We start from the raw sequence: 20,205 nt of genomic DNA, 5'->3' as shown, positions 1-20,205 counted from the left end.
TCACACATCTCTAAAGTTTAACAATATTTCAGCATCATCTCCTCCTGTGTTTGATGTTTGAGGTCAGAGCTGTTTAAAGCCACACGGTGAGTGCTGCAGTAACTTGAAGCTGAGCACTACAAAGGCTGGATTAAAGACTTCTTCTGTTGCTCCTCTCCTCTGAGGGAACCAACCCGTGTATTACCCAGCCCTGCAGCCTCTGAGCCATGCTGAACCAGAGGAAGCGCTCTGCTACGCCGAGCTGTTGGCTCTTGTAGGAGCAGAGAAGTCACCACTGTTTGCTCTCTATCTGGGGCAGGCTGCCTCTGCCTTGTCAGTCTGCCCGAACGCTTCGCCAAAACTCATACTGGCTGCTTCGCCAGCACGAGAGGCCACACTGGAGGGAGCGTGAAGCAGAGCGGTTAGAGGAAAGGGCATTTGAGGAGCTGCTGTAGGAGTTTGGATCCTTCTGAAGGAAGAGCTGCTCCAGCTCCACTCATGAATCTGATCATGGCCCCAGGAGAGCACCATAAAAACACCCTGTTTCCTTTTGCAGAGTTGACCCAGCCCATTTAGATGCTGAGCATCAACACAGGCTCAATTAAAGGGGCCATCTCTTTATGGCCCTGCTTTGTATTGTCATGCAAGTGCCTCATTTTGTTGTCCCCGCAGGGTCAGGGAGGAGAAGGCTGAGGAGAAAGCACTCCTGCCTGCCTCCCTCCCTCAGTGCTGCTGATTTAACTTTGAATGCACATTCGCAAACCAATTCTTGTAGCTTTGGTGCAAATCAGGAGAATGAGGAGGCAGTCACAGAGCTGTAAACAGGGATTTCTGGAGAGGGGAGGCCAGGCTGCTCTAAAGTGATGCAGCTGAGGGAGGGATGGGACTGGCCCCTGGCAGGCAGGACTCTGAGCCCTGTCCTCTCCCCCAGCCATCAGCAGCTCCGTGTCTTTGCAGCAGAGTGGGGGGGGGGGGGGGCTGGGTGATCTGGAGCAGTGTGAGCTCAGCTTAGCCTTAACTTTAGTTTGTTAACTGGAGCGTTGCTTAATCTTTTCTTTCACCACCACTCACCACAGGGTGATCAGAGGTGTTAGCTTTTGATGTCCTGATTAACTTCACGTCCTGTACACAAATACCAAAACCAACCAGAAGCTTTTTTCACCCAGTTGGCTGAGAAACTGGAGAGGACTGAGAGCCAAACATGTTTCATGTCCTTTTCTCAGCAGGGCAGCTGAGACGACTCAATGCCGCGGTTTTATTTTCAGTCCTGTCTCTGTGCTGTTGTTTTTCAGCAGCTTCACTGTGTTTGAGGTTATGCTGGTTGACAATACACTAACCAAATCTCAGGATAACCCTAAAGTGTTTCACATTTTAACAGAATTATCTGGAGTTGCTTCTTCTGGAGCTCCTCAACTACTCCAAGAGCTCCTTTGACCCAGAAAATCATTCAGTGAGATTCATGTTTAAACAGCTAGATCTGTGAAACATTATGGCCTGAAATCATCCAGACACAAAGATCTATTCTGGTAAGAATTTAAAAAAAAAACAGGAGTTTGATGTTTGTGTATAAAGTATGCAGACAGCACGTTTCTGGCACCAGCTTTTGGGGGCGTTGGGCAGAAAGCTTGGGAACCCTTGATTTAAACATCAGGAGCTTATAAGTGAAAAGGGTTCAGGGGACTTTTATCACACACTGGACCCAAAAGTGGGTTGGACCTGATCTTTGGTCCCATATCCACCAAGCAGTTTGGTTTGTCTCGTTACGTACACATTTTGGTGGCATTTTCTTTAACACTGTTTCCAGCACATGGTCCGGTTTGGATCAGTACAGTTGATACGGGCTGGATCGGTGGAGCTTGATCCTGTTTGCGTTTTTACAGCCAACCGTGCCCTTCTTGGTCAGGGGCGTGTAAGCTGGATGTCATTAGCTGCGTCAGCTACGTAATAGCGTGATAGCATAGCAGTGCATCATGGTGTTCCCTGCCAAAAAATCCAACGAAGAAGAACAACACACTACTGTAGACAGATCATCGATGAAGACGTCTTCACACACAAAGACGTCTTCTCTGTGATCGTCATGTGGATCTTTGTTACAAAGAACAATCAAGCTTTGCTCAGAGAAGGCTGTGTGCCACCAGGAGAAATACAGCAGCTGCTGTCACACAGGAAGTGACCATACTTTACACCAATCAACAGACTGCTGTGCTTCTAGCTCCACCTTCTGGGGTCGGATCATTTTAGTCTGGGACCCCAACAGAGGGGCATCAAAAAGTGGGGCGGTACAGGTGTGTGATTTGTGGAGCTGTCCTGTGTTTAGTTGACCTTGACAGTTGACCCTACTGGATGTCTTCCATTGTTTCTCTTTGTTCACTGCTCTGTGTTTGTCTTCTTTGTTGGATTTATGAGAGAGGTACTCTGTGTCACACTGCTACGCTGTCACACTATCGTGTCCCTGACGTGACTATCAACATCCAGCTTACACACCACCTACCAAGAAGGTAGGTTTACCGATCCGACCCGTACCAAACTGTACTGATCTAAACCAGACTACTTGGTGGAAACTGGGCTATAGAGACTGATACCTCCGCTTGAAGCTGCACTGAATGGAAATAAATGAACAAGATTTGTGTAGAATGAGCCCTGGCAGCCAAATATGGTTCCACAAATACAAATATTAATCAGGTACAGCCCTGACTTTGTTCCCATGTGTCTAATGTGCAGACTGCAGGGCTCACTCTCTGTTGGAAAGCCTGTAGGGACACAGATAAGAGCAAATTTGTCCTCCTCCAAATGGAGCCTGGTACAAATATCAGGGAACCATTCAAAGATTTATTGTATGAGTCAGCCCATAAAGCTAGCAGAGCACCATCTGTGCTCAGAAAGACTTTGTGATTGTGTGAAATGACGTCTGGCTGAGACGCAGGGGGTGGCTGCGTGTTTGCATACAGAGCTACAGAGGTGCAGAAAAAGGTTTAACAGCCTGTCACCTGAAGCCAGCTCTTGTCAACTAACATTATGTGGAGTTGAACTTTTTTCAGCTCTCCACATCTGGTATCAAAGCATCAACGTGAAGCGACGGTTTCCTCTTTCTGCTCAGATTGCGTTGGTTTTGTTTGGGCCTGTGTTTCGCTTTCGAAACGATTAACTGTCAGGGTCTTTTTGTCAACAGCCTCGCAGCCAGCACACGTCTAATAGCACGCCTGGAACAAGATGACAGTCACTCATTTGACCTGTGGCTCCCTATCAGGGAATTATTCTGGATAAAAAGGAGCGGAAACATTTTCAAGTCAAAAGAAGTTCCATTATCGTCACATTGTCAGACACGGTGACACTGGCTGACCCTCTACTCTCAAACTTTCAAACTCTTAAAAACTCAAAGCCTGGCTGATGTGAACTGTCTGACCCCCCCTCGATGCTAATGATTCTTCACCCCCATCCTCCTCCTCTGCAGAGAGGTGTTGTTGTGCTGTTATTGCCTTTCCACAGGAAGTAAATCTGCTGTGGAAAGAAAGGCCACTTGTGTTGGGTGAAATAAGGCTGAGCGGGGGAGGGGACACAGTAGATCTTTGGCAGTGGTCCTCTGTTGGTCTTCAGTATCAGCAGGAATCATGGAGCCACTTGTTCCAGTAGCAGAAGAGAAAAGCTGGTGCCTCAGCATTTTACCATCCTCCATTACAGAGAGGACATTACAGCAGGGGTCTGTGCTCCCCGTGGCTGTTTTGTTCCACTTTCTCTCCTTCATGTTTGTGTACTTTCATCTTACGTGCTTTATTTTCTGTCATCCTCTCAGGCTCGTTGCTCTCCACCTCCTTATTTTCTCAGTTTAAACGACTTTGAAGTTGTGTGACAGTCATTCCCTCTGTGGCTATCCTGATGTTTAAATTTGTGCTTTACACAAACAGCTCGTGGTGCCGTTTGATTTTCTCCTTCTAAAGCAGTTGTGTCAAAGCATTCCTCTGTTAGCTGAGGCTGCAGCTCTGGTTAATGCCTGCTGCCATGTTAATATAAAGCTCTACTACCTGGGTGTAAACAATCACAGGTGAGGATTTATGTGGATCTGTACCCAGTACTGTAGACAGACTTTGGTCAGCACCAAAGACTGTGTAAACCATGGACGTAGTCTCCTCAACGCCACCCGTCTGTTCCTGACACCGTGAAATGAAGCCGAATCGCAGGTGCAGCCACATTGGATATGACACTGGCTTTGAGCTTCTTTTCGAACAGATACAAGGCGCTGGTCAGTCACGTGACCTGAGCTGCGTCTCTGATTGGACAATCAAACAATGCTAAAAACTTCTGAACTGCAGTTAGAAAACATTCACCCCTTGTTCAGTGTGTAGATAGTGAAAACAGCGTTTTAGACCAAAGCTGTTTTTTGAACCAGGCTGTAAATATATTTTTAAAAGTCTGTTTTTATGGGTGGTTGGGTACGTGAAATGTCCAGTCTTTCTGCAGCCTGCCTCAAGTGGTTTCTTGATGAACTGCAACTTTTAGCACTTCTGTGTAGGCATCATTTTTACTGACTGGATGTTGCCCCTTGGTCAGTACACATGCCTATCAGGTATGCTGCCATAAAGGCTGTATCGTATGACTTATACGCTCACATATAGCTTGCATTATTGAAATATACAGCTGCCCTGAAGAATCTCCCACCCCACCCCTCCCCACCCCACCCCACCCCACCCCACCCCCTGACAGTCTCAGGTCTCCAGGGGTAACACACATCCTTTAAGTGTACAGCTCTCTTTGAACTTGACATGTTACACTAATTCATCTCTTCTTCTCACAGCTGCTGTCAAACAGACCCACGTTCTCAGGCTGGACTCCAGCGTCCTCCCTGTGGTTTCATTAGCTCACTTGTAGCTCTGAGAGTTTCTGTAGAACACCCTGGTCAGGAGCTAATAGGCCCTTAGAGGATCCAGACTTCCTATTAGACCCTCTTTCCGAGACAAGCAGTCATCTTCTCCAGGCTCCAGCTGTCCATTTAACCTGACTTCAGTTCATCTCTTCAAGCCTGGCCCTCGCCTGATCCGTACGTTTACTCTGACTGTGAGCCAGGCAGCAGGGGACGACCACACAGCTTAGATATTCAGATATACTGGAGCTGTCGTCTATCCTCTGTAAAAATCAGGGACACCATCATGACTGTGTTGTCAGTTAGGATTCTGAAAAAAAAACATTGCCCAAACTTTGTCTCACACTTTTATGAAATCTCTAACTTAAAAGAGAAAGTTCTGTCATTATATGAAAAAAGTAGAGAAAACAGTGAGTCATCAGCATGTATGGAAAAGTTAATTGCTCTGCTATTAAACCACATGACTTGTTTGAAGCCTCCAGACGATAGAGTAGGGGACTGAGAATGGAGCCCTGGGGTGCTCCACAGGTGACATCTCCTTTAGACAGAGTGAGGAACGTCACTGAACATGAATAACCATGGTGTCAGTAATGTAACAAGTGCCCTTCCTCTGGTCTCAGTCTAAGTCCTCTGTTCAGTGCGAGCTGCTCTGTGGTGACTGGTGTTTGGTCCTCTCCTCTGGCAGCGAGCTCAGTTCTTCGTTCATCTTTACCTCACTGACATGGTGGTCTCTTCCTCTTTTAAAAACCTTCATTCTACATTTCCACATGACTACCTCAGACCAGCCTTCACTGTAAAATTTATGAGTCAGCTCTTAAAGCCTCTGTCCTGCTGAGCCCCCCCCTGGTCCAGACAGAGCCAGCTCAGCCATGATACATGTGCTACCTCAGAGCTATTAGCTGGACGCTCTCTATTTACCAGTCAGAGACCCCGGGGGAGTGGAGAGGCACTTAAACACTGACTGTTTCTGTTTTATTCCAAAGGAGAGGAAACTTGGAGAGCTTTTGGTTTAATTATTCATGTTGGAAACATTTTATTTGGTAGTCAAACAAAAACAAAGCTGTAGGAGATAAACACAGGAATTTATTATTCAGCTTGAACAGAAGTATATGAAACAAAGAGTGAGCTTTAATGGACGACACCTCTATCCCTCTTTTTATACCCCATCGCTGAAGAAGGTTGTGTCATGGGGTTTATCTTCATGGCTGTTAAAAGCAATCAGTATCCGAGGTATTGTTGCTTTAAGACTGACGGAAACAGACAGAAAGGGGATTGTTCTCATGTGTTTTTTCCATTAACATCAGTGAAATATGGCCTGAAAGGTCCACCTGATCACATTCAGAGCCCTAAAGCAGGCGTCAGACAGAAGCCGAGCTGTCCTTTGATTCTTTCTGGAGGAAACGTCAAAGCTCCTACGCCGTCTCCTTCTCTTCACAGCCTCTCTCTGCTCCGTCTGTGAGGGAGAGTAATGGCAGTGAGAGCGGCTCCATCAGACTGTACTCTATATTCAGATCAGTGAAAAGCACTTTGGCAGAGTTTTTAATCCTCCAAAACTTTTGGGGGGATTTGTCACTGTGGAGGCAGGAATTTTCCCTGCTCCTCTTATCGCTGCTATCACAGGAGAGTGTGAACCTTTGAACTCCTCCTCATCCACACACCTGTGGAGGAGGAGCCACTGCCACCTCTTTTTATTAGGTTCCAGCAGATTACACTGTTTCCACAGCCCCCAGGGCTTATTGTCAGCTCTCCTTGCTACGGAGATAAAGAACACAGGAAACATGATGAGATCTCCATCACCTCCAGGAGCTAGAGGATTTACCCAAACCCTGGCAGCCTCTCGGCTTTCTGCCTGATAACGCTTCATTTTCTCTTCAGACCAGAACTGAAAAACAAACTGTAAAGTCACGATCACCAAAAATGATGCTTCTACTCTAAAAAAAAACTTAACCCTTTAACACCTGAGCCTCAAAACGCCTGCCTGAACCTTTTTGATCATTTTGACTTTAGAAGGTCAGAAAATCTCCTGTGAGTCAGGGCCTTGGCCCATTTTTATGGAATACTTTGAACTTTCTATATCTTGAGATATTTCCAGTTTACTGCATGCCATATGAGAGTCACAGTTTTAAATGTGGAAAAACACAAAGACAGAACTGGATGTTAGAGGTTTAGTGAAGGAAAATAAAACACAGCAATCAAACATTGGGAACACATTTTACAGGATGAACTTAAAGGTTAAACATTCAAGTTTGAACATTAAAAAAACATATGTACATTAACACGTGTGAGTCCTTGTTACTTATTTTGTCAAAAAATAACTCAATAAAAAAGGGTCACTGACAGCATCACCAGAACCTCCAGCATCTCCACAGCCTCCCCCTCTCTTAGCACACACACCACCTGGGGATGGCTGCTCCTCGTCACGGGACAAACTGAAAGTGAAACTAAAGGAGAAAGAGACTCAGCTGGGTACGCTCACTCCACTGTTCAAATGGGGGTGCATCGATTTACAGAGGATAGTACACAGTAAAAGTCTCAAACCATGCTACCACAGTAAAAAGAAGACTTGGTTTTCTGTTCTAACATTGACCAATAAATACATGCGCTATTTTACACGCTGCACGGAGCACACACATAAACAGTACAAACACAGCACGGTGGTGCTGTTGGTCCCAGAATCTTGCAGAAACCTCAGTGGAGGTTTTTCAACCAGGGAGGATCTTCTTTTTTGGCATTTTGAGGAGAACTCAGCGCCTTTCTCTGTGCACTCCTGCTGTCCATTTTCTCTGCACTCTGTGTGTATTTGAGGACTTCCTTAAATGCCTGAATGAAACTACTGCAGAAGCTACATATTGGCTGAAAGAGCACAGTCTCAGCTTCCGTGTAAACCATTTAGGAGTAACGTCAGTCAAAGTGTGCATGCGCAAACGTGTTGGCGCTGATACATTTAGCTTTTAACTGGTGTTAGAGGTCAACATCACAAAACCAGGAACAAAGAAATGTAGTTTCCTTTCAGCTGCAATGGTTGTTGCTGTTGCAAACACAGCAATGGCTCCCCAATGCTGAGCAACACAGAGATCAACCAGAGGAGAAGCAGCAACCGGGAGAAGCAGCAACATCAACCGAGCTGCAGCCTGGTATGGCTCCGCCGTAAGCATGCAGCACTCAGGCTGACACCTCCCTGTGGCTGAGCGGTGATGAAAATAATAATCACTCTCTGTTAGTGATGAATGCAGCTCCAATCACCAGCAGAACAAAACTCTGTTATTCAGAAAAACATGGTTAAGACGCACCTCCTGTTGTCATCCTTTCATTCGCTCTCCAGGGGAAATTTCGCTCTGCCTCGTGGTGCTTGAGTTTGTGTTATTGCTTCTCAACATAATTGTGCTGCCGACATGCTGTCATTCAAATTAAAGGAGGAAGAGGAGAGATAGAAGAGGGGGAAAGCAATTTCAAAGCTTGTGAAAACCTGTGGGAGTAACCTGGCTTCCCTCTGTCTCTGTGTGTTTATGTCTTTCGATCAGACGTCAGGAAGGAGGGGAAGCTATGGGAGCTGCTGGCGTTAAAAACACTGACCACAAACACGCCATGTTCATATTGACTGGTCCTTTACAGAGACTTCACAGAGCTGTGAATAAAACCAGTGTAAATGTCTTCACTGTCTCATATACATACATATATTCAAATATTCCACTCAGCCTGCGCTCCCCTGGGCCGCAGATTACCACAGCCCAACCACAGTCCAACCACATTTACATCCCTCCTGCTTCTCCTCGCTGCTGGGGAATTTTGTTTTGGTTTGATAGATGCAGAATTTAGAGCGTGTAATTTCACACGTCCTCTTGATTTATACTTTGAATGTAACTGCTGAGCAATTACATTACATGCTCGTTTCACACGGCCGTGTTCTCGCCCAGCTTCAGAGGGCTGGAGAGATGACAACCCGGGGAGTTATAAGTTTGTTCTCTTGTGGGCAGAGATTTGAAAAAAAGAGGGGGAGAGGATTTTTTTATGTGATCTGGGTTTATTATAGACTATTCACTGAAAAACCATTTACTCACAGATCTGAGTCCTCTGCAGTACCCATGCTGCAGCTTGATAAGCGGTCATCATACAGTCCGTGATCAATAGTGTTCACTGAGTGCCTCGTATGTTAAAGCCATAAAACTGGAGCTAGAGCACGTTGATTAATACGCTCTTTCAGAATGACTTTCTATCTGGGTTTCAATGACAATGCAGGGTAGTGAGTTTTTTATTTATTAAATCTGTCCACACGAGACTGGGGTGGGACAAAATGACAGGCAAGTCAGCCACACCCTCATATGGGCATAACTTGTGGGTTTATAACTCAAAAAACAAAGTTGTTCACAAATTCAGTCTCTCTATAGCAGGGGTCTGATACCTTTACTTTCACAGGAGCCGGGATGCCTCAGCGCAGGCAGATTAAAGTCATTCCTGAGTCACAGAAAGACTACAAAGTGTATAAAATTCAATACATAAAATCTAGTGAATAATTATCCAAGATAATTTTCAATTTATGAAATTTTACATGATGTCTTAGTTTTTATGTTTAAAATATCTGCAATTTGTTTAAAGAAACTTTGAAATTTAAAAAATTGCAAATATTAAAAAAAAGAAAATTAATAAATTTGCAAAAATTTCAGAAAATCTTCAAATTCCCCAAATTTGTGAAAACCTCAAAAATTCAATTTTAATTGAATTTCTGGTATTTTTAAGAAATTCTTGAATTTAATGTCACATATTGATGATATTGCTCAACTCGTTTTTGTTCGCTTATGACTTCCCACATATCAAGCATGTATCTGAAGCCCACTGTCAGTTAAATGAATCCATCCACACAAATTTAAAATCTGTACTTTCTCCCAGATGAGTCTTTTTGTAGATGTAGTTATCTTCCCAGGGCTGTAAAACTTGAGGTTAGCCACAGGTGCATGGAAAGTTGGTGGGCTGTTGATGTTGTAGGAGGTGAAGTAGAGCGGTGGCAGGCTTTATTGACAGATGGGATGAGGATTTAGTTCAACTAAATGTTAACGCAGGATTTTATTTAGTGTCAGTGTCTTTAATCATCAATACCCTCTGAAGGAAAATAAAGATTCTTTATTTCAGTATCTATTAAAGCTACAAGGAGCCACTGCAGAGGCGTCAAAGGGCCACATGTTGCACTTTGATAGTATTTATTGAAATATTTCTCTTCTCTTTTCCATCAGCGTCCCGGCCCCGGTTGGAGGATGCAGCTCCTCGGGTGGTGGAGCACCCGTCCGACCTGATCGTGTCCAAAGGCGAGCCGGCCACCCTCAACTGTAAGGCGGAGGGACGGCCCACTCCCACAGTGGAATGGTACAAAGACGGAGAGCGGGTGGAGACAGATCGAGAAGACCCTCGATCCCACCGCATGCTGTTACCCAGCGGCTCCCTCTTCTTCCTGAGAATCGTTCACGGCCGGCGGAGCAAACCGGATGAGGGCGTTTACGTGTGCGTGGCGAGAAACTACCTGGGAGAGGCCGTCAGTCGCAATGCGTCGCTGGAGGTGGCAAGTAAGTGTTACCCCTGCTTGTCATGCTGGGATACTCAGGTGTGTGTGTGAATGAGGCTCTGTGTGTAAGCATACTTAGTTTTTCCAGGCTAGCTCTACGCCCAGAATAACACGTATTTCCAGAATAATCCCACATTTTCTAGAGAGAATCTTTCTTTGTCCACCTGAAGAGGAGGAAACAGAGGAGACGAGCTCAGGCTGGGGTGGTGCAGTCTGCCCCTCAGCATGAAAAGCGAGCTGTGGTTGTCTCAGGTTGCATCATGTTAGTCCTGTATCAGGACATGAAGTAAACAGCACACAGAGCCAACAACAGCCGCTCTGTGTTCAGCTCCAGATAAAGCCCTCTCTGCCCCCGTATCATCACCATCACTCGGCTGAGTTAGCTCAAGACGTCACCCCTGACCTCGGTGTCAGATCTCCTGGCAGTTCACACCCTGAGGTCCCCCCCACCTCGTCCCCCTCACCAGCCGCAGACATCCCATCCTATCTCTCACGCTCCAGAGAGCCTGGCCTCTGTCGTGTTGTGAGCCGGTCTCTGCAGCCGGACCTGTTAATGCAGACGGATGACAGCTAGCTCCTGAGGAAAGATAACAGTTGTCGCCACTGGACAGGAGAGCAGCAGCAGCAGGAGGAGGAGGAGGAGGAGGAGGAGGAGGAGGAGGAGGAGGAGGAGGAGGAGGAGGAGGAGAGGGCGCTTTCAGCTGGCACCCTCACAGCAACAGATGCTAGTTCACTTAAAACACAACAAAGTCCCGTCAGCAGTGGCACCTTAATGAAATGCAGGGCGGGCTAACTGAATCTTTGCTGTGTGGTAACCTTCAGTGAGGAGTAAAGCTGTGGTGGCAGCAGCAGCTGATGAATCGAAGCTGTTCCTAGATGGAGACAAACACGGTGTAATGCTGAAGTGAGGAAAGGAATCAATCAGGTGCTTTTAGAGACCTGACATCACTGCTCAAAGACTCACTCTGCGTTGTTTATTCATCTGCTTTCTTGTTGTAACTTGTTTACCAGAAGCCTTTGTTCGACTTTTTAGGAACAGATGAGGGTTGGGACCTGCAACCAGCACAGACTCTGACCTCAGTTTGTGTGTTCTGTGTACGCTCCCCAAACCAATGAATGAGCTTTCTTTAAAGATATAAACCACTGTTTAAAGAGGGGGCGCTATAGCTGCATGCTAACACACTCCCCCCTCCTCTCCTGCTCAGCGCTGCTTAATGTGTCAGGTGTTCAGTCACTCCTCATCCATTCACTGCAGTTCATTCAAAGCTTTGGGGGTGAAGGTTAGGGAGTTGCTGCTCTGCACCAAAGCTGGACCACAGCTAGCAGCCCCCCTCAGCCGGTGCTAGCCTCCCTGCAGTGGTGAGGAAAGGTTGAAGAGACGGCAGGTGTACTGACCAATCACAGGGCTTACATGGTAGACTGTGGCATCGAGTCAGTGAAGAAGTAGAGACCAGGTGTTAGGGATGGGTACCTTTCACAGTTAAAAGGATACGGTACCAATACCTGGTACCTGTCAGTTAGTACCAGTACTCGGTGGTACCACTTTTCAGTACTTTTGTGTGTTTATGTGGTGATAAACATTAATTTGTTTAAAAATAAAATCTCAGAGTTGGCTGTGATCATGTCCAGGGTTTGAGGGAAACAGCTGGAAGCATCAGACAGCCAACCTGCTTTAGTTTCTGCTCTTTCTCCTCTAGTCTCTCATAAGTGTCCCTGCATGATGAAAATAATCACACAAGTCTGATCTGATCAGTCTCATCACGACCTAGTTGTGGTCTTATTACTGATAACCCATCAACATTCAGGTTTTGTAAGACCTGAAGTGCTGAAGAAGACCACTCCGGGAGTGAAACTGAGTCAGACTGAAGTCTTTCCAAGTCTTCGAAAAGTTATTTCAAGGTCTTCCTGTGTGATGTAAGCTTAAGTTCCTCAAAGATGAGTCCTGACAGAACATGGGGGAAAGCTTTTGCAGACAGATTAAAAAATATTCAGTAATCCCCTAAATCCAGTCTCTCCTATCATCGTCACCCTGAGAGCAGAAACTGTGAGGCACACGAGCCAGCTGAACACGGCAGAGTCACTCAGTAGAAACCAGTGAAGGTCCAGACTCACACACCTCGCTCTGCAGGATCATGTTTTACTGAAAGGCTCCAGATGATGGAAACCTCCTCAGGAGAGCAGGAGAGCAGGTGGAGGTGTTTATGAATCACCTTTCATGGAGACGTCATGTTCCACCAGCATCTCTCTACCTGTAAATAACACCTGGTGGTGTTCTGACGCTGTGTTTGCTCAGTTTGTTCCATCTCCTCTTCAGAGTAAGGAAGTTTCTTTGCTTTGGAGTAGATTTTTTACCATGAGCCAAGGACACGCTGTTCTTATTACTTCTTTGGCAGCATCCTTCAGACATTTCTGGCTGCTCATGAAGATTACAGGAGACTGTAAGTTTCCTTGAAGGCAGACACAGACGAGATCAAGCACACAGCTCTGTGGGTTGTGCAGGGTCAGTCAGAGGAGTTTGGTTTGTATCCTCTCTTATCTTTCACGCTGTCAGTCTGTACACTTTTTAAAGCTTTCATGCTGCAGCCCTCTGAAAGGTAAAAACTCTGCAGCAGACACTGTGCAGAGACGCGGCTCGGTGCACAGCGGCTGAACTCACATACGAATCCCTTCTGGGATGTGATGGTGTTCAGCTGCTGGAGATTTGGAGGAATAACTGTGAATTTGTTTATACTTTGAGCCTCCTTGTGTGAGTGAAAACCTTCCACAGACACACTCAGACACACTCAAACACACCCGTGAGCAGTGTGTTGAAGAGTGTGAAGTTTAACTTTAACTTTAAAGTGAGGACTTTCAACAGACTCTGAACTACTCTTTCACTGACGCCTCTGCATGAAGGAGGATTAGCAGACTGAAAGCTTCATCATTAGAGTTAACATTATTTTACAGCAGATCTGCTCAAAGGGAACACAAACCCTCACTTGTGTCTGCATCGAGCAGAGATAGTTCCCCAGAGTGTCCTTGTGTTTAATTTACTAAAAAAGTGTGTTCACTGAATGGTAAAACAAACCAAGGAGACATGGAATACAGTATTCATTAGTGTTTTTAAATGAGAGCACATTGAGTATCAGACTGAGCATTTGATACCAACACATTACAGAAGGAGCCTTTAACCTTCTCTGAAGGCTGTAATCCTGCTCTGCATTGAACTATTCACTGTGTGATTGTTCTTCATTTAGTTGGAACCCTGCAGTTGTAGCAGAAGAAAGGGGAACAAGTGGTTTTGTTTTGCATTGTATTGATACAAATTTATGATGGTAAGAACTTGGCAAAGTTAGAATAACTGTTCCTTATAAAATACAACATACATTAATTTGCTCCTAAATCAACTGGGTCTCTCAGGAAGGAAGCTGCCGGGGCGGAGGAAGGTGTCTTCAGATCTGGCTTCCTGGAATCAACCTTCCCTGGGGCAGGTTCAAGTTTATTGATCTGTTGTTGTAGTGATTTAGCTTAGGTCCCATTTACACGACAGTGTTTCACCCCAAACCACAAAAATGCAGAGAAAAAAGAATCTGCATTTACACAGAAACGCAGAGGGAGTGAAAATGCTGTAGTAAGCATGCCAGGCCTGTAGGTGGCAGTATAATTGTCTTGTCCAGAAGCAGCCTCTGGTAGCTCTCCACTGAAGTAGAGTTGAGCCAGTCATCTTATAGGGCTGGACAATTAATCAGATTTTAATTTTGATTTCAATTTTGCCATCGGACAATCATAAAAACAATATAATCGAAGAAAAACAATTAATATGCCACACAGTGTAGATGTATGCAAGTTCCTGTGCTCTTCTGTGTTCCATGTGCAGCCACAGCGAGTGTGTGTGACTTATGTGTATCAATAATACTGTATGTGCCACTTGCTGGTTCTTTAAAGTTTTGTTTAAATCAGTACTGAAGTTTTTGAATAAATTAATAATTGTGTATATTAATATCTCAATATCACTTAAAATAATCGGGATTCTTATTTTTACCATAATCGCCCAGCCCTATCATCTAATGTGTTGGTAAATGCTCAGAGCAGAAGTGGAGCAACAGATGCTCATTGTGTTAAAAACAGTCACAGATTCAGCAGATTGAGCAGCACAAGCTCAACACGGTAGATCACCACCATCATAACAACGGGACTGTTGGACTGTTGGACATTTGGACTGTTGGACATTTGGACTGTTGGACATTTGGACTGTTGGTCTGTTGGTCTGTTGGTCTGTTGGACTGTTGGACTGATGGACTGTTGGACTGTTGGTCTGTTGGACTGTTGGACTGTTGGTCTGTTGGTCTGTTGGACTGTTGGTCTATTGTACTGTTGGTCTGTTGGTCAGTCCAACTGTTGTTCTGTTGGACCGTTTGTCTGTAGGACTCTTGGTCTGTTGGACTGTTGGTCTGTTGGTCTGTAGATCTGTTGGACTGTTAGTCTGTTGGTCTGTTGGTCTGTTGGACTGTTGGTCTGTTGGTCTGTTGGACTGTTGGTCTGTTGATCTGTTGGTCTGTTGGTCTGTTGTTCTGTTGGTCTGTTGGACTGTTGGTCTGTTGGTCTGTTGGACCGATGGTCTGTTGGACTGTTGGTCTGTTGGTCTGCTGGTCTGTTGGACTGTTGGTCTGTTGGTCGGTTGTTCTGTTGGTCTGTTGGTCTGTTGGTCTGTTGGACTGTTGTACTGTTGGTCTGTTGGTCTGTTGGACTGTTGGTCTGTTGGTCTGTTGGACTGTTGGTCTGTTGGTCTGTTGGACTGTTGGTCTATTGTACTGTTGGTCTGTTGGTCAGTTCAACTGTTGTTCTGTTGGACCGTTTGTCTGTAGGACTCTTGGTCTGTTGGACTGTTGGTCTGTTGGTCTGTAGATCTGTTGGACTGTTAGTCTGTTGGTCTGTTGGTCTGTTGGACTGTTGGTCTGTTGGTCCGTTGGACTGTTGGTCTGTTGATCTGTTGGTCTGTTGGTCTGTTGGTCTATTGGACTGTTGGATTGTTGGTCTGTTGTTCTGTTGGTCTGTTGGACTGTTGGTCTGTTGGACTGTTGGTCTGTTGTACTGTTGGTCTGTTGGTCTGTTGTACTGTTCTGTTGGACTGTTTTTCTGTTGGACTCTTGGTCTGTTGGACTGTTTGTCTGTTGGTCTGTTAGACTGTTGGAATGTTGGTCTGTTGGTCTGTTGGACTGTTGGTCTCTTGGTCTGTTGGTCTGTTGGACTATTGGTCTGTTGGTCTGTAGATCTGTTGGACTGTTGGTCTGTTGGACTGTTGGTCTGTTGGTCTGTTGGTCTGTCGGACTGTTGGTCTGTTGGACTGTTGGATGCGCTTGTGCAAAGTGGAGGGTACTGTCAGCATTTCTGCGTAAAACGGCTTGCTGTTTACTTGGCAACAGTAGCGGCAGCATTTTAGAAGAATCCCACTTTGGAAGCTGTTCACAAAAGTTTGTGTTTTGGGTCGGCTGAAACAGCATGTCTGTGTAAACAAGAGGTCAAAACACAACAAAACTTTTGCGTTTCATCGTAAAACTATTGTCGTGTAAACGACCCCTTAACAGATGTCAGGTCATCCTGAATCCCCCAGCTACCTGAGTCAGCCAGGTACGAGGAACAGGGCCCTGGCCTGTGTGTGTGTACTGTGGCCCAGCGCTGCAGAAACTCTTCTTCAGTCAATATTTTGGTCAGCAAGAGAGTTGAAAAAACTCCAAGAACTTGGTAAAATCTCTCTGCTCTACTAGCTAGTAGCTTGAGGAGATCCTCAGTGACTGCTGCTGTGTTGGGAAAGTGCCCGGCCTGGTAACCCTACAAACCAAAGTAATGTTTGAGACTCGATCAGTGTTAGTGACAGATGAAATTATTCTAAGATTTCATGGTTCTCCCAGCAAGAACCATGAAATAATCAACTAACTAGTGACATCATAGATGTGATTTTACAAAGAACAAATGCTCGGCTCAAATAATTATTTAAACATTTATATATTTTTAAATAACTAAATAACATGAATTTAATTGATTAAATAATTAGTTATTAATTTCTATAACACACACATTTGATTATTCATTTATTTAAATATTGTATTTTGGCAATCCTAATGCCCCATTCTTTTGTAGAATGATTGTTGTTGTGTAAATTTAAAAAACAACACACAGGATATGCCCCACTGTGATGTCATAGAGACCTGTGGAACTTCTAATCACCAGACCTGGAGCAGAATCTTCAGTTCAGCACTAGAGCCAGACACAGAGACACACATTGGTGAATCTCAGCGAGAAAAAAAACAATTCAACGATGGAAACAAGCGTTCAAGGAAGTAAGAGGACTGCCAAAAAGGGCAGAAACAAGACCCAGAGAAACGTGGTCTCCTACCCCACCACTCAGGCACCTCTCACTGAGGCAAGACCCGTCGAGGTGGTAGAGGAGGAGTTAGACGACTACTTCTTTAACAGGAACGTCTCAAAGAAGAGAAGGAACAAAGTCCAGACAGAGGTCAACCTGGCATCGTCCTTTCCTCTGCTGGTCAGAGATTATACTGAGGAGGAACTGGCAGCTGAGGGGTGCCGCAAAGTCACAGCATACTCTGCAGAGCCTCCAACACCACGGCCTGCAGAGGCATCAGACCCACTGCCCGAGGGACAACCTGGACCCCAGCCTGGACCAAAACCTGCTCAGTCACCAGAACCACAGCCAGCAGAACCTGAGGAAAAGCCTGTTCCTGCCTTTAAAATATCATACAGTGCAGTGGTTTCTGGGAAACAGCAGGTCAGCCAAAAGAAAGCTCTGACCAAACATCAGGACACCAAGCCTCAGGAGACCAAACCATCTCTGATCCAGATCTCAGAGCTGGATTTTCACAGCCTTGTCAGCCAGAAGGAACTGGTCTCAAGACTGGAGGAGGAAAAGGCCACTTTGCTTGGTGAGGTTGAGAAGTTAAAGGAACAGCTCCAAACTCAGGAAGCCAAAGCTGCCTCCAGCACAACACTTCTCCTTGCTGAGCTCACAGAAAAGCAGGCCACAGCAAGAGAGGCCATCAGCCAGACGGAGGAGCTCAGACAAGACCTGGAAACTGAGAGGAGGAGGCACAAGGAGACAGAAGAGAGCCTGGTCCAGCAAAGGCAGGAGACCACCAGGCTTCAAGCCTATGTGCACCACATTGTTGGGGACTTTCAGCACCAGGGCCACATGTGGGGACAGGAGAAGTATCTCCTTTATGGAGAAATCCATAAATTACACACTGCTCTGCAGCAGGCACAGTCAGCAGAGTCCAGGTCTCATCTCTCCAAAGAGGTGCAGACCGAGACCTGCACCACAGAGCCTGCCCAGAACCAGGCCCCAGAGAATCCAGAAAACAGCAGCCCCCAGCTGGAGAAAGAAAATCCAAACCTCCTGTCAGAGCTGGAAGAAATCACCAAACTGAAGGCTGCCCTGAACCAGGCCCAGAAAGACCTGAAGGACCACCAACAGCAGCTGGAGGAGGAAAGATCCCACCGCCTGTCAGACCAAGAGCAGACCTCCAACCTGAAGGCTGCCCTGAACCAGGCCCAGAAAGACCTGAAGGACCACCAACAGCAGCTGGAGGAGGAAAGATGCCACCGCCTGTCAGACCAAGAGCAGACCTCCAACCTGAAGGCTGCCCTGAACCAGGCCCAAGAGGACCTGAAGACTCAGAGGCAGCAGTGGGAGGGGGAAAGATCTGGTCTCCTGGTTCAGCACGAGGAGACGACCTGCACCATGGAGGCTGCTCTGAGACAAGCCCAGCAAGACACCCACAACGTGAAGAGCCAGTGGGAGAAAGAGCGGTTCCTCCAGCTGGAAAAACAGATCAAAGAGAGGGACATGTTTCAGACTGCTCAGAACCAGATGCAGGAGGACATGGACAGACTCCGAGACCTGTGGGCTCAAGAAAAGGCCCACCTGCAGTCCCTACGAGAGGAGGAAGCTGTCAGGAGGGACAGCGCCCTGTGCCGGGCCAGAGAGGACCTGGAGCACCACCAAAACCAGTGGGAACAGGAAAGATCTGAACTCCTGGAAAAACAGCGTGACGACACCCACAGGATGACAGTCCAGCTCAGACAGGCCCAGGATGAGCTGAGGATCCAGAGGAACCAGAGGGAGGTAGAGAGGTCACAGCTCCTCACAGGGCAGACAGAAACCTGCAGGCTGAAGGACTCACTGAAACAAGTCCAAGGAGATCTGGAAAGACAGCAGGCCCAGTGGCAGCAGGAGAAGGCCTCTCTCCTGGACTCCATCAGGGAAAACCAGGAGACTCCTGTGAGGGAGGAGGAGGAGGAGGAGGAGGAGGAGGAGGAGGAGGGAACAACAGCAGCACCCACCATGATGGACACTCTGATGACCCTGGATGAGCAGATCGCAGAGGTAGCTCAGGACACACCAAAGAAGTCCAGGTGGAAAAGGTTCCTGGGTCATTTTAAAAGATCAAGACCCCAAAATGAAGACCAGTGAGCTCCTGGCTCCACAGCATCCAGCCCCTCAGACCTCCCCTCTCAGTGGTGAACCTCCAGACTCCCCTCCACCAAAACCCTTCAGAAACTTCACCAGGGGCCCCCTTTGTCCCCCAGAAACTGGACCACTTTGTGTTTGGTTGTGTGGTCTGTGTCTCGTTGAATGGAGCATTCGATTGGACACAGACCACAGAGCAATAATTCCCACAATGCCATGCCCTTGAAATGTTTTTAAATGTGTGTCAAAAAATAAAAAAAGATAAAAAAAATAATACATTAAAAAAGTATAAATCAAAAAAAAAATCAAGAAAAACAGAAAAAAGCAAGAAAAAAAACAAATAAACAAGCAATAAATAAATGAATCAATAACTCAATCAATCAATCAATCAATAAATAAATAAAATAATTCCCTAAAAGTTCTGCATTCAAAGTCTATTTCTTAAATCACAAAGTGTAAAAGTGGATCCTCTAACTGACCTGATTTTGTATGAAGGTGTGTGTGTTTGTGTTTGTGTGTGTGTGTGTGTGTGTGTGTGTGTGTTCTGGTTGGAGATGCTTATAAAAAAGGTGCTCATATGAACCTGACTTTTAATCTAAATTAGAACAAGGTTTAAATAAACAGGGAGAGTGACATTGAGATTGATGGAGGAGGATGAGAGATGAAATTATTTCATGATGAACTGCTGCAGCAAGCCCCATGAAATACTAAGACATGTAGTAAAAAAATAAGTAGATTTATTTTTTACAATGAATGGACTGTTTAGATAATGATTTGAAAATTTGTTCAAATATTTATGAATTAATAAATGATTTATTTATATATTATTAACTTTAAAGAAATGCTGATTCGTTTAATTCATTATTGAATCACTTGTTAACATATGCATTGATTCAGATTAATAATTATATATTTGTTTATATATTTGCTGATTTTTTTCCAGCATTAAATTATTGATGACACGTTCATTTTTTTTAATGCAATGCATTTAGTCATGTATTTCATTTGGCACTTATACTCCGCCATAGTTTCTGATCTGCAGACGTGCTCCTGTTCCATCTCCATCAGTGCCTCCTCCAGTCTGTCAAGATCCATCCAAACCTAAGGAATAAAATAGAATAGAATAGAATAGAATAGAATAGAATAGAATAGAATAGAATAGAAAAGAATAGCGTGCACCTAATGACTGCCCAAAGCGAGATCCAGGAAACGGAATGTGGTGAACATTCAGAACCTGGCTGATAGCTGGATGCTATATGAGGTTAAATGGACTGAGAGTGCAGCACTGTGAGGACGGGAGAGACAGAGACAGAGAGGGAACAAACAGAGTCTAATGCCAAAGTCAACCCAGTGCCA

General features: G+C 45.6%; 1 protein-coding gene across 3 annotated transcripts in view; it reads left to right on the top strand.

Annotated features, from left to right (window-relative positions):
• The window catches only part of robo3 (roundabout, axon guidance receptor, homolog 3 (Drosophila)), a 213,670-nt gene that overhangs the window by 111,268 nt on the left and 82,197 nt on the right, over positions 1-20,205 (top strand). For all 3 annotated transcript variants that reach the window (XM_074671880.1, XM_074671879.1, XM_074671881.1), the window contains exon 2: positions 10,060-10,386. In XM_074671880.1, the coding sequence (XP_074527981.1) occupies positions 10,060-10,386 (327 nt within the window). The remainder of the gene's footprint in view (positions 1-10,059; positions 10,387-20,205) is intronic.

This window comes from Halichoeres trimaculatus, unplaced genomic scaffold (genome assembly GCF_033239565.1).
Source record: "Halichoeres trimaculatus isolate MK-OKI-2021-1 unplaced genomic scaffold, fHalTri1.1 fHalTri1_scaffold_6, whole genome shotgun sequence".
NCBI lineage: Eukaryota > Metazoa > Chordata > Actinopteri > Labriformes > Labridae > Halichoeres > Halichoeres trimaculatus.
The sequence above is the reverse complement of the archived record's forward strand: the minus strand, read 5'-3'. Positions and strand labels throughout refer to the sequence as shown.